At 39.1% G+C, this 14,841-nt stretch overlaps 1 protein-coding gene across 3 annotated transcripts in view; it reads left to right on the forward strand.

Moving 5' to 3' along the window:
- Positions 1-14,841, forward strand: part of KIF26A (kinesin family member 26A) — a 102,254-nt gene that overhangs the window by 75,377 nt on the left and 12,036 nt on the right. For all 3 annotated transcript variants that reach the window (XM_074868943.1, XM_074868941.1, XM_074868942.1), the window contains 5 exons: positions 10,429-10,638; positions 12,629-12,722; positions 13,200-13,462; positions 13,715-13,898; positions 14,197-14,356. In XM_074868943.1, coding sequence (XP_074725044.1) covers positions 10,429-10,638; positions 12,629-12,722; positions 13,200-13,462; positions 13,715-13,898; positions 14,197-14,356 — 911 coding nt within the window. The remainder of the gene's footprint in view (positions 1-10,428; positions 10,639-12,628; positions 12,723-13,199; positions 13,463-13,714; positions 13,899-14,196; positions 14,357-14,841) is intronic.

Here is a 14,841-nt window from a genome sequence, read left to right on the forward strand (position 1 = left end):
CCTTTTACAGGTGGAACACATACGTTAGCATTCTGTGGAAGAGTTAGTGAGCATTTGATTAGGGTTGGTCGGGTTGGTAGAGTGTATTTGAATCTTGAAAAAGCTTTTGACAAATGTCCTGACCTAGGTTTCTGAAAAAAAACAGAAGCTGTTGTGTATTCCCTAGGGGTTTAATAACTGGTAGGAAACAAGAGGGCAGATTTCACACTGGAGCAAAGGTATCCATGGTGTCATATGGAGGTCCATGATGTTCGATGTCTTCCTAAATAGCTTGGATGAGGTGGTGAAGCTGCATATTCAGAGCAGCCAAAGCTAAAACTGACTGTGAAGACTTGGAAAAAGGTGCTATGACACTGAAGTTACTGGGTGGATAAAGAGGCAGATGAACTTTCATATTGATTAACACAAGGTAACGTACATAAGAAAAGGAGCTCTAACTATGCGTGCACAAACGATAAGAGGTAAGGAAATCAGGCATGACCGTAACCCATTTTACCAGCCATCATGGAAGTTACAGCATTAGGTTTGTTATCATAAGTCTGAGCTTCTAAAGAAATATTTTATTGACTGTTCAGGAGGCAAGAAGATTAAGCACCTTTAGTTTTACAGAGCCTCTAACAGTATGTGATATAAACACATGTTCCTCTTCAGGCTTATAATGCTTAAATAAGTCACTCATTGATGTTTTTTTCTTTACCGTCCTTCTTCCTTGAGGTAATATCTTTAAAGAAGTTTAATAGAGGATGGTAATAACTGAAGAAATGTAAAGATTTCCCCTCCTCCCCCATGTATTTATCTCTAAATTACCTTCTTAGAGGGGAGCTATTGCTGTGTCTGAGAGAGGAAAGGGCTGGATGCTAAGACCTCAGCATGCAGAAGCAGCAGCGTGTGTTTTGCTGCTGTTTTGGTACAGACCTGGACCCCAGTAAGCCTAAGCCTTTGGAAAAAAGACCTTACCAAACAAACTAACATTGGTACCTGGAATTTTACCTTCCTTATTTGATATGCACTTTCAAAGCTGCCCTACCATGACTGTTGGCTTATTCTGCCAAAGAAACTCCCTTTGGCCAAAGCACCAATTCAGTGGAGGGCTTCCCCATGCATTAAGTTCTTTTCATTGGTTTCAAAGTTAAACACATGAATAAGAGTTATTCTGAACTGGATGAAGGGACAGTTCAATCTAAGGAAGTGACTGAATTGAGCATAGGCAGCATCAGGACTATCTTGGGTGTTTCTGTGGTGTGTAGAATTGGACAGGTCCTGTCACTGGTTGTGGGGCCTTGTCTTGAACTTGTGAGCTTGGTGGACAGGGAAGGCAAGAGGCTTGAATTCTGGCTTTTCTTAAGCTGCATGACTATAGCAAAGGCAGCAAATGTGCATTGTGAGAACTGCTGGAGGAGGCAGGAATGTGAAGATTGTGATGGCCAGTTCTTGCACTTGAACTCTGTTATTGATTATTTGAGCCCAAGATCTAAATTTGTTCTTGATCCCACATCATCATCTCCATGCATATCATACAGTGCTGCTGTGGTGAAATTGCTATATGGATTTTATAGCTGAATACATTTGTTGTTAGAGACTTACTTTTGCTTAATTTTCTTTACTAAGAGTGCCAGATGTTACACACTCTCACAGGTGCTTGCAGAGTTTGTCAATATTCAGGAATACCAAGCAAGGAAAAGTTTTTTAAAAAATAAAAAATTTAGAACTGTAGGTCTGCCTGGGACCAGTGTTTCATATAATTGACAATAATCAAACTCTCATGCACAAAGGAAAATACCACTACCAATGTAAACTGGATACCGAAAGGAAGTTTGCTTACTACTGATAAATGTTATGTAGCAAATTTCATACCTTTCTCTTGAATGTACCAAAAACATCAGAGTCCTAATCATTTAGCTGAATCCTACTTAAAAGGCAATGATCCAGTACAGTATGATTCTTGTAACTGAATCATTTTTGTGGTCTCTCTGGGTGTTATTAAATTTAATGTCAGAATAGTAGGAAAGACGTCTGAAAGCCATTTAATATTGTCACTGGAAAGAAGTTAGATTATGCTCAATTTCTGACATTAATGTGCTACTTAAGATAATTTATCATATTGTGGTATTAAAAAAGACATCCTTTTTACAGTGGCTGTGTGTAGCATTCTAATTTGCTATTTTTCTTTAGCATGGTAGGAAGCCTTTTTAATGTTAAATGTTTTTTCTGGGGTTCTATTCAGCTCATTCTTCATAATACTGCATCACTTACAACAGCAGCTTTAAGTGCTTGTCTCTTCCAAGGATCCTGTCAATTTTTTATGTTAGAATGACAGAATCCTCCTATGTGAGACAATTGAAGTGGAGCATTTAAAGAGAACCTGAATTGTCAGACATGTTTCTTGGACAGGTATATACATACTGGTCTCCATTTATGTGTTTTAGCCATTTACTTTCATTTATGCTTTACCAAGCCATAGCTGAGGTACTGCTAATATGATTTACTGATCTTGCAGGGTTTTCTTAAGTGTGCTGTATGTCCCATTCACTGGTTCTTACGATGGTTTGATGACGGATAACAAATAGGTACTTAATTTTGTCATCTTTATTGCTGCTTGTTTCCTAATGACTAGAGTGTTATTTCTGATATAAATCATGTATCATACTAAGTACTCTTCTATCAATGTATGTAGTTCTGTATCACCCAAGGTACATGCATCCCTGCTGAAATGCCTTGAACTGCTTAAACAAAAACGTGGAAAAATTAGATAAAAAATACATAAATTCTTCTACTTTGTTTTCACCTTTAAAAATGAAATAGTTTTCTTCATGTCTTCTGGGAGTAGAGAATCAATTCTTCTTTAATAGAGTACAATACAGAAGTGATTTTTTTTTTTTTTTTTTTTTTTGTTTTAGGTTTTCCCAGGGGAGCTAGATGGCCTATGCTAGCATGGCAATTTTGCATATAAATTTGCCATCCATTGGTAGTGGCAGTATATGAAAGGCTTGTAAGAACTACCCACAGTAAACCAATTTAGCAAGGGTTATATATCTGTCAGTTACAATTAAATCCATGAAAAATATTGGCTCTGAACTAGGACTTTTGTAATTTGATTTACACTGTAGTTGAAAAATAAGTGATTTCATTGGAAAATGGTCTTTATTCAACTGAATGTGAATTCTTTCTAATTTCTTGCTGAGAAATCTTAATTCAGAATGGTGGATGTCTAAACATAGTTACTTAATTAACCTGCTGTTATATGCCATTTTGTGGACAAAATTAACTTCCTGGCTGCACGATGCCTGTCAAGGATGTGCGTTTCCAGGGAATATTTAGTGTCCGTTCAAATTTGATATAATGACATTTATTGCTAAAGACCAAATTGCTTGTTCATTTAGGGATTATGATACTGCTGTAACACAGAATATGACCAGCATTTTTAGAATGAATTCCAGTATTGTGCCAGCACTTTCTCAAAATACAGACAGATAAAGGCAGAGTTTATTTTATTAAAAAAGGCTTGAGCACATGTATTCTAAAATTTTACATGCTTTTTAATTAATCCCTTCTATTTTTTCCTTCTCATTCTGTCTAATTTGAAACTTGACAACTATATAATATCAAATGCTAACAAAGCATCCCTATAAGCGCATGAACACTGCACATCCACTGATTTCAAAGAAGGTACCATATGTTACAGTTATGCCAGGGCTAACATACTTGGCTGGGTCAGGGTCTTAATTTCCTCAGCATCCAAAATGCCATGGAGTTAGTCATTACTTAGTGAATTAGTGGAGTCTTTTCTGTCTACATGTCTTCCCCAAATTAAACTGTGTAGAGTATTTGGCACCCTTCACTCCACTGAAAGATGAATGACCAACTTTCTGAGATAAATAGATATGTGTATATATATATATATATAGTAATTTTTGTATTCATTATCTAAAGCATGTAGTAGAGGTCCATGATAGTCTTAGGAACAGAATTCAAATATCTGATTCTTTAAGTGTGTGATGGTCCTTCCCCTTTCTCTGGTCTCAGAGTTGATAGCCTTTCCATCTCTTTTGATTAAGGTGTAATAATCAATGTGAGACCTGACTGTCTCTGTCTCCTGACTGTTTCTGTCTAAAATTGTGTAGGATTGTGTCATTCTCTCTGTTATCACTAGCTCTTTTCTCTACAAATTCAGACTTGGACGTGATTTCTTCTGGGACCATGCATGCCTCACTGGTCTTGGAGTTTTGTGTTCATTGACGTGTGGCTTTGCTGTAGCTGCATTCAGTTCAGCATATCCAAAATGTATGGGCTGTATTAGACAAAACTGCTAGCTTATCTCTGGCCATCAGTCTCACATTCATGTCTTGCTGTCAGAGAGTTGCTTTGAAATTTGGATTTTGCAGCTTTTTGGTTTGACTCTTACTTTTCCAGACTTGCTTTCTGGCACTGACATATGCTTGATGTTCTGCGCTATCTTGACCAGTCCTGAAGCTAACCCATTATTTTGGTTGCTGTGACTTCCTTGTCTTGTTCTTCTCAACCCTAGCTGGTTCAGTACGTGGGGGGAAGTCTGGAAATCACGAGTCCGCACAAAGTGGGCATGTGGGGCCAGCACTACTGGAGAAAGTCACAGCATGGGAACAGCAACTGCCACATGGCAATGGGGCAGAAGGTCTCTCCTTGTGACTCTTAGGTGTGAAAAGGGGTGGACAGTAGCAATGGAGGAGGAGGGCTGCAAGAGGAGGAAGGGCTGGTACCAGCCAGGATGTACATCCCTCAGTTTCTGAGATTTTTCAGTGTTTAGGTCAGAATTGTTAAATATGCATCTAGATTTTACTTTCATAAGAGTCAAAGATATCAAGGACTAGAGGTCTGGTTCAGGGCTCCAACAAATTACTGATACTTGAGTGTACTATATGGATCTGTGGTTCTCTAGTGGTCTCATCAGATGTTTCTAAACCTGTATGGGGTTTTGCCCCAGAGTTCTTCACATAGCCATTGTCCTCCACACAGAGTACTTTTCCCCCTCTCATGGTGTTCAGAAATCTGCCTTTCTGCAGTTTGTCTCCCTTAAAATTCTTTATGTGGGCATAAAACTGTGATATGATTTTTGTTTTTATGCTTTGGCATCCATCCACTGGGTTTGCCCTTAAAAGCTGGAGCAAATTAATTCTAGCTTGCAGATGTTTGCTTTTGTAGCCTCTCCTTTCCCTGACTTCCACTATAGGCTGACATATAAAAAATTTCTATGAATCTCTCTCCCAGCCTTGCCAGTTAAGGTTAAAATTGTTGTCCTGGGTGGGTGGACCTCTGACCTTATGCCACCTGTTTCTAGGGCTTTTACAAATTATTTGCTTGTTTATTTATTTTAAAATTCTTTATCTTTTAATGGCATATCCAGGGTGTATATGCCATCTTCTTTTCCCAAACACCTTTGATTTTAATAGGGTTTCCTTCAGCAATTCCTGCTGACCTCCTGGTTCCTGCAGAAATATGAATTTGGAAAGTTCAGCAGAGTCTTAACCCCCAGTGTACAAAACTCACCAGATTAGAGTCAGTTAATTTAATGAGATACTTCAGTGGTTTGCATGATTTAGGCTGTCTTCAGGAACTGAAAAGAATGTTAATAATGTGCAAGTATTGTGATGTTTGTGTATCTTTTATTTTTATTTGCAGAAATTGAACTCAAATACAAACCTATCCTCATTTTCTATCAACATCCTCATTAAAATGGAGCCTCTATCCAATATTCAATGTCTGTATGAATGTCTTATGTACAAATCCTTATATCCTTGATAACTTGCACTGGTAGTTTTTTTTCTTACTCTGTATCTTTCTGTGACATTAAAGAAGAAATACACAAAAAGGGGAAAAAAAAGGAGTTACTAAAAGTCTCTGGTTCTAGCAGGAAGGGTCACCCCCATCACAGGATGGATGTGCCATCTTAGCTCTCTTTAAAGAAGTCTAAAATTGGTCAGGGCAGAGATGCCCTGAGCTTGAGGTGACTTTTCTGGAATTGCTGTATTTGTGTTTTCTTTCCTTTTTTGTGTTTTTTTCTCTCTCCCCCCCCTATTGCTATTCCTTTTAGCTTTCTCTTTCCCCCCCAGACCTGTTCTTATTCTTTCAGACCTGTCTTATTCTTCCTTTTCTTCATTCATTCTCCTCTAAATACCTTATCTTGTGTTTCTTTGCTTTGTGCAAGTGTTACTAGTGGCTGGTACTGCTGCAGTTGGAACTGACCACCAGAAATCTGGCCATAGTGTTGAATAACTGCCACAGAGGGTGTGATCCTGAGTGGGCCTGAAATTAATGTTATTGCACTTAATTCTAGTAATTCATTTTCATAAGCAAATAAAAGCATTAGAGTGCAGTGCAGATATTGCTGCTTTGCTCCCTAGTTACAGGCCAAAGTTACTTAAAGATTTACAGGTTCCTGTGTTTTCTTGAATCCTCCCCTCACTGCAGGCCCTTGTATCTGGATGATTTCCTGCACTGCACATTGCTCTCTCTACAGGTGAGCATGCCTTTTGTATGAGAACTGGATAAAGAGACCCAGGGAAGATGCAATTAAGTAGATCCTTAAGGCAGGAACCATGCTGGCTCTGTAGTATGCTCCTTTTCTGCAGTGCTCATCCCCGAAGAGTACTAGGATGAACTTCAGAGCTGAGAATATAAACCTGTCACTTCAGATTGGTCCCGAAACACAGGAGGGCAAGAAGTATAAAAAGAATAAATAGTATAATACCAAACCTTTCTTTTATGTACTTCGAAGTGTGTGCATGCAACTGGGATCTGCCTGCACTTAGTTTTTGCTGTTATGAAGGGATATATTTGAGTAATCTTTGTCCTTGTTGGTACTTTCATGAGCATTTCCGCTTCATTTCCAAGTGAATTTAGAGTCTGGCTCAGCATCATGAATGATTGTGACACATTTTAACACTACAATTTTTGGTAGACATCCCTTATAGATCTATTTAGCAGTCAGAGAAACTAAATTTGAAATCAGTGGGTTTCTACTATGCAAACCAGCTTTTATACACAAAAAAATAAGAGGGACTCCCTCAAACTGCTTTTCTCTTCCCCCTCCCCTTTGTCTTGAAAGCTCACTTCCACTGTAAAAATGAAGATGACCCTTGAGGCCCGTTAAGTTGGGATCTGATCCATTATAAGAAGCTATTTTAGTATCTTCTTGCTTCAGAGAGGTGGTCTCAAAAAGCTGATTTGACACAGAAGGTTTTTCTGGGGGTAAAGCCATCTTTGTGTTAGGGGAGCAATGCTTTGATGGAGGTAACTTGCTGTTTAGGTCAGGAGCAAACCAATTTTCCTCTTATCCAAGCTCTGGCTGCTATAATCTAATAATAGGTGGAAGAGAGAACAGAAAGGACTGTTTAGAGAAGTGCTTTGAAAACAGCATATATTTTAAAATTCATTTTAATCAAGTGACCCTGAAGTGGGCATTTGTACTTACATATATATTTATGTTTTGGTTTTTTTTTTCCCCGAGGGAGGTTATTTTTCTGAGCACCTTGGTAACATGTCAAGGTTGAGCTAGCAGGCTAATACACAAAGCTGGCTTCATGGAGCTTTTATGGGGAAACAGCCTTGAGCGTGTCACCTCTGGTGCACTTTGCTTTTGAAGCAGCTGTTTCATTTATTCTAAGGTTTGCTTATTTTCTGGAAGTGTATTTTCATATTCATATCATTATGAAAGGGGAAAGAAAAGAAAGTGTTGAAATCAGGGGACTGCTTGAGTCAATAGGTGGAAGAATTTGCTGCTACTTTGGTGGAGCCTCCTGCAGTGTTTACTGGAAGGGTCGGTTGTTTCTTAACCTCTTTGTTTGGAAAAATTGTTGGGGAAAAGCTTTTATAGCCGCTTTGTGGAAAATATTTTCTGTGAGGATGCTTGAGTAATTGTGCAGGGATGCCTGTGTGCAGCTTAGCCCCTATAGAAAGGAGGAGCTGAAAAAAAGAAACAGTTGAGGACCTAAATGAAATCTTCAAATTACCCACCCTCCTCAGTTGATAAAGGCAGGGACAGTTCAGCATGGTGTTTACTGCTGCACCCACCCATCTGCTGTGGATCATCCTGGCTTGGGCACTACTTTTCAGTGTGTATGCCATCGCCTTTGCATCTTGTCTGGTATGAAGGGCAATCCTAGAGGCTGGCTCAGCCTGATCAGGTCTATGTCTGTTACCTGCATTTCCCATGTTGTGCTTTGCTGAAGTAGTTTTTCAGCTTTGGTTCTTTCTTTGCCATTATTTCTCTGGTTACAGGAGTGATGGGGAAGCGCATTTCAGAGTACTTTTTTTTTTTTTGTAAAGACACAAAGAATGTGTCAGTGAAGTAAGTGCACACCATTTTAATGACATAATGTTCTTGGAACATAGTAACCAGAAGTCAAATGGTTCTAGCAGATTTAAGGTAAAATTTAGCTATAAAAAGTTACTGAAAAGGAGGATCATTCATTATCAGAGATGCATGCTTTCCAACCTAGCTTCCCCATGCAACATCCAGCTCGGGACTAAAAGTGGGCCCAACTCATAGAATTATAGGATCATTTAGGTTGGAAAGGACCTCTAAGATCAAGTCCAGTCATTAACCTAGCACTGCCAAGTCCACCTAACCATGTCCCTAAGCACCACATCTACATGTTTTATAAATACCACGATGGTGACTCCACATCCCTGGGCAGCCTGTTCCAATGCTTGACACCCCATTTGGTGAAGAAATTTTCCTAATTTCCAATCTAAACCTCCCCTGGTGCAACTTGAGGCCATTTCCTCTTGTCCTATTGCTTGTTACTCAGGAGAAGAGACCGACACCCACCTCACTACAATCTCCTTTCAGGTAGTTGTAGAGAGCGATAATGTCTCCCCTGAACTTCCTTTTCTCCAGGCTAAACAACCCCAGTTCCCTCAGCTGCTCTTCACAAGACTTGTGCTCTAGACCCTTCACCAGCTTTGTTGTCCTTCTTTGGACATGCTCCAGCACCTCAATGTCTGTCTTGTAGTGAGGGGCCCAAAACTGAACACAGTATTTGAGATAAGGCCTCACCACCTCCACACCTCATGGAGTGCCAACTCATCAGCCAGCAACTGCATGCTCTGTGTTTGGAGGCTTCACCTGGCAGATTTGCAGCAGAGAGGTTGCTATCTGTCACTCCCCTTCCAAATCAGGTGCAAGTGCTGTAAAAGGAGTGGGTGTTTTGATGATCAGTAGTTGCATTGCAGAAGGTGAAGCTCTTGATGGGTGCTCTGGAGAATACGAATGTAAATTGTTCCAGCTGTGCTGGCTGTGGTATATTACAGGCATGGAGGCTCTTCACCCAGTGAAACTAGATGGTTAACACTGGTGTTGTGAAAGTTGTCTGGTGGTTGGATAAGGAGATATATACTATTGTTCAACTTGTTGAAACATTTCATACTGGCCATGGAAAGTCACTCTGGCTGAGCATTGCTTTTCTCTTAAGTTTGATCTGCTGGGCAGTGCAGAGTTGAAGTTGCACCTGTAATAGTCATTTACTTCAGTGCAAGGTGTATAAAACATGCTGGTTCTGACGTGGGAACATTTCACAAGGAAAAACGGTCATAAGTGGGTGTGAGGCAGTATTTCACAGTTTTTCAAAGTAAAAGTATGCTTTTGAGGAAGCTTAAAAGAAGCAGGTGCGCAGCCTTTGCTGAACTTTCATGAGACCCGATCACTTGGCTCCCATAAGCTGCTTTGGAAATCACAGCCAACATGTCTGAGCTCTCTAAAAATGCTATCTTAAAATGCCATGTGTAGGAAATCAGCATTTGCAATGCTGGAATAGAAATGTACTTTGTGAGTGGTTTCTTTTCAGGCTTTTTGACCTTTTAATGTTTTTTTTTTTCTTTCCTTCTTTCCCATTAAATCTGCAACTAACCACCAAAGAGCCTAGCAATGATAGCATAAAGGCCTCTGTCTGGGAAAGCTGTAAGAGAAGCACCTTTTTATTAGAAGAATGTGAACAAGGAATTGAAAATTTCTAGATTTAGTTCAGTTTGAATGCACTAGCTGTCTGAGCCTTGTGTTATTCAGACTGATTTTCAGAGTGGGTAGGTTTGTGTTTGCGGTCACATTGAGTACTCGAAAGGTAGGAGACTAGAGTTGCCTTTTCTTTAGGTATGGTATTACATCTATAGTAGATTATACCTGTAGATCAGACATTTATAAATTGAAATGGTAAAACTGGAACAGAGTCAGATGAAGGGACAAAGTGCACCTTTAAAAGCTAGTTCAGTGAAGACCCCAGGGTGGAAACCAGGCTGGAAAATCTGGCTCTGGTTTTGTCCCACGGTTGTTCTGACACACCTAAACATTACAAATGAATGTGTCATGGGAAGGGGAGTGGGTTTGGGAGGAATGCTTTGCATGCGTTTATCTGTAGCTGGGAACTCAAGTTGTTGCTTTCTTCTGAATTCTTGTAGGTGAAAGTGATGGTAAGGATTTGTCCCTCTCAAGGAGCACATGAAACATCCGAATCCATGTCCTTCCTGAAGGTAGACCCGCGAAAAAAGCAAATCACGTTTTATGATCCAGCGGCAAGCGGGCCTTCCAATGCAGGTCACAGAAGAGGTGTTGTTGCTGTCCCAAAGATGTTTGCCTTTGATGCGGTTTTCCCCCAGGATGCTTCACAGGTACTGGGGTCACTTGCATAAACCTCCTGAGTCTTCTCATGGCTGCTGCATTTGATTGCCTGAAGAGTTCTTTCTGTTTCTGGGCAATTTTATTTGAATGAGTTGCCTTAATGCCTGGAAAAAACATGGTAATTAATAGACAAGTGGGTAAATTCTTACATTTCAGTTTAGTCGAGATGTAGAATTAAGGAATAATAGCTGTGGAGATGGATTTGCCGACTAAATTATCTTCCTGCATTTTCTCTTGTTAGAGACAGACACACAGCCAATTTGAAATTCACTTTTCCATCCAGTTAGGTTTTAACCCATTTGATGTCACTGAAATAAAGTCCTTACACACTGCTTTCAATGGGAAATGAACATGTGCTTAACGTTAAACTAAATGCTGTTGTTAAGAGAAGAGATACGGCTCACCCCATGGGAATGCTATATTGAAGCAGTTAGGGAGCTTTTCTATTTTCCTAGCCTTTTCCAGTTTGTTTACGCTGTATTTTTGACTGATTATTTTATCTTGATGGTTGTGCTGATGGTGGTGCATGCCTTTCTTTTGACCTGCAAAAGGGGGTATTTATACAGTAGTAGCCCCAGACCTGAAATCTGATACACAGGCGGGATGGCTGGTATTTGAGAGGGTTGTGGGCTGCAGTATATTTGGTGAGATTGTCCTCATGAACACCTGGAATTTTCTTCTGGTAAAAGTCTTTGGTTTAGAAAAAAAATCTTACAATAGCTTTAAAAAGAAGAACAAATTCAGCAGCATAATGAAGAACTACTCCACGTTTGAACTGCTGAAAAAAATTAGGGTGAAAAATACACCACAAAACATTCAAGGTGAAAATGGTATATTAATGTTGAGAAAACATGGCAAGATCTAGTTCAGAATCCCACCCTCAGATCTTCTCCTAGGATTTTGTTTAATTTTTTGGTCCCCAAGCTAGAGATATGAAAGTATCTATTAGGTCCAAGTTCTAACCAAGCACTAAAGATGGAAAATAACGTGCTACACATATCAGTGCCTAAAGTAATGGTAACCTCATCAGGAGGCTGTTTTTAAGATCCTGCATAAGCTCAACTGGTGTCTTTGTGCAGAAATATGCAACAGTAATCTCAATGTTAGTGCAGACCTGGAAGGGGCTTTTTCTTGTGTTGCCAGCCCTGCTGCAAGGTGGCTGGCTACAGCCTGCTTCTCTGCTGATTTTTCCTCCTGTCCTTCAGGTTGTTGACCTCTGGTTTGCACTAGGCTCTGTCAGGTCCTTGTGGTGGATCTGTTGGGTGGCCTGTTTGTGGTGTTCTGGTTGACACTGGCCAGTGCAGCCACTTCTGTGTAGGCATTGTTGCTCGAGGCAAGCTTGCTGCCATGCACCTGCAAACAGAGCCTTCTCATTTCACTGTAGTTACATATTTACACCAACCCTCTCCCCTGCCCCCAGTTGCCATACTTAATAGATCATCTTATTGTGTATTTGAAACCTTTGCTGATGTGGATAAACTGGTTTTAGTACACTGAAATATTTTAGCAAGTTCTCTTTATTGATGATGATGTTTCTCCTGGAAGAGGAAAATGTGATACTATAAAATCTTATTCAGGGATCTTAATGCATTTTCTCCAGTGTGAATGTCTGCCTAATTCCTGTGAGCACTCTTGAGTAGTTTAATTTCAGTGGAGTTGCTACTATTGCTGAATAGCCTTGGCTAAGCTATTATACCAGCAGGAAGCCTGGTTGGATAGCATTCAGTTTGCTACATTAGTCATAGAATCAATATTCCAAGACAATTGGTTTAATAGAATTGAAAACTATTTTAGGCTGTAGTAGCATATTTTATTATTTTTTAAGATAGCATAGTTACTAAAATAATAGGACTGATGCCATAAAAATGGGGAGAATATTGTGCCTCAAAAATATTGAGTCATTCATTTCATTACAGAAGAATAGTGAAAACCACAGCAGTATATGCTCTTTTATTTATTTGTCTCCAATCTTTCTTTCAGGCTGAGGTATGCTCTGGAACAGTAGCAGAAGTAATCCAGTCTGTTGTGAATGGTGCAGATGGTTGCATATTTTGCTTTGGTCATGTCAAGCTTGGTGAGCTCCCAAATTCGTTACAGTTAATTACTATGTCAGTCTGGTAATTACATGCTGTCAGCTCCTGGAACAATAAACCTGGAGTATATGAATAGATTAGAATTTCTTTTTAATTAGCTTTGCAAACTTATCATGGTTTATTTCTACACTGGGATTGTAAGTTTTAATTTGAAAAGGTAAAATGTAACATCAGATTAGCTTACTCAAGAGCAAGTTTATGTATGTGCATTGTGATGAAAATCAAAAGATCAGAGATGTTTTTAACATTAATTTGCTGTGGGTCCGAGTTACAAAAATTGCAAGACTAATTGAATAAATAGTAACAGATTAATAATGAAATACCTCACATTTTTGCATCTGTTCTTTCCCATTATCTGTGCAGCACATGGCATTGCATGTAATGTACAGTGGTGGTATGAAGAGACACTGTCTTGTACAAGAAAGGCGAATTAATTCATGTTTGTCTTCTCATTCTAGGAAAATCTTTTACCATGATTGGGAAAGATAACTCCACACAAAGCCTTGGTATCATCCCCTGTGCAATTTCTTGGCTCTTCAAATTAATCAATGAACGTAAAGAAAAAACTGGGACTCGTTTCTCTATTAGAGTATCTGCTGTGGAGATCAGTGGCAAAGATGAAAACCTTAAGGATTTGTTAGCTGAAGTAGCCACTGGCAGCCTTCAGGATGGCCAGTCTCCTGGGGTTTATCTGAGAGAAGATCCAATATGTGGAACCCAGGTATAATGGATATCACAACATAGATTTTTCTGAGCCTGACTTTCTTCTGCTTTTTATTTCCTTTTATCTGCCAACAATTATGACAACTTTTAAGACAGTAAAAAAAAATTATTGCTTTTAATTTATAAGCCCTTCTCCCATGGTGTACATATTTGTTTCTTTTAGTGCCCTAGAGATTTAGCCAGTTCAGCAAAAAATAATAAAAACCAAATGCCCCTGTGCTAATTAGTCATTTTCTTTTTTATATTCAAGCTTCAAAACCAAAGTGAGCTAAGGGCCCCGACAGCAGAGAAAGCTGCCTTTTTCCTTGATGCTGCAATTGCTGCCAGAAGTACCAGCAAACCTGAATGCGAGGAAGAAGATAGGAGGAATTCACATATGCTCTTTACTCTTCACATATACCAGTATCGCATGGAGAAGAGTGGCAAAGGAGGAAGTATGAATCTTCTTACCATATTGTTTATTTTTAAATGACGTGGTTTTGGGTTAGTTTAAACAATAATTTGCAATAAACTTAAAAAGAAAAAATGAAGAAAACCCTCAAGCCAGTCAAGTTACCTTTAACTTTGTTAGTTGTGGCTAATATCTGGTTTCCTTACTATTAATATTTAATTTGGTCATCATCCCATGGTGTATTCATTATTTTCCTCATCTGAATACACTTTGCATACCAAGTTTGGCTTGAGTCCATGCAAGAACGTGATGTACAACTGTTTTTCCTTTTTTTGTTTTAGTGTCTGGAGGACGCAGCCGTTTGCATCTCATTGATCTAGGGAGCTGTGAAAAAGTGCTGAGCAAGAGCCGAGACGGAGGAGGCTCTCTGTGTCTGTCTCTCTCTGCTCTGGGCAATGTAATTTTGGCCTTAATTAATGGTGCTAAACATGTGCCATATAAGTAAGTGAACTATTGTCTGCATTATCTTAAATTTGTGGCTGGTGTTACTTTAGAAATGAATTGCATCAACAGTTTATTCTTTACCCAAGACGTAGTTAAAGGAAGTTCTCTCAGGGAGGAGTCTGTCTTCTTCTAAGGTCACTTCTATATTATAGATACATACATCTATTAATCTACCTGTCTATGTGTATACATGTACATACACACAACTTTTTAAATGTCACATAGTAACATGAAATTCTTAATTACATGGCCAAAAATTACACGCATATTGGTATATACTTAAGTTGGGTGAAATGTTGGGGAGGGTTTGATGAAAAAAGCAGGGGAAAATGGCCGAAATGTTTTCTTTCCTTCTATCTCCTCTTTGTTCCCTGGGTTTGGAATTTAGACTGATCTCAGCCAGCTGGACATTGGTGAACAATTTCATCAAAATTTCACTTATTTTTCCAAATTTAAAAATTATATTGAAATTTCAGAAAATA

Source organism: Strix uralensis, chromosome 4 (assembly GCF_047716275.1).
Source record: "Strix uralensis isolate ZFMK-TIS-50842 chromosome 4, bStrUra1, whole genome shotgun sequence".
In the NCBI taxonomy this organism is placed as follows: domain Eukaryota; kingdom Metazoa; phylum Chordata; class Aves; order Strigiformes; family Strigidae; genus Strix; species Strix uralensis.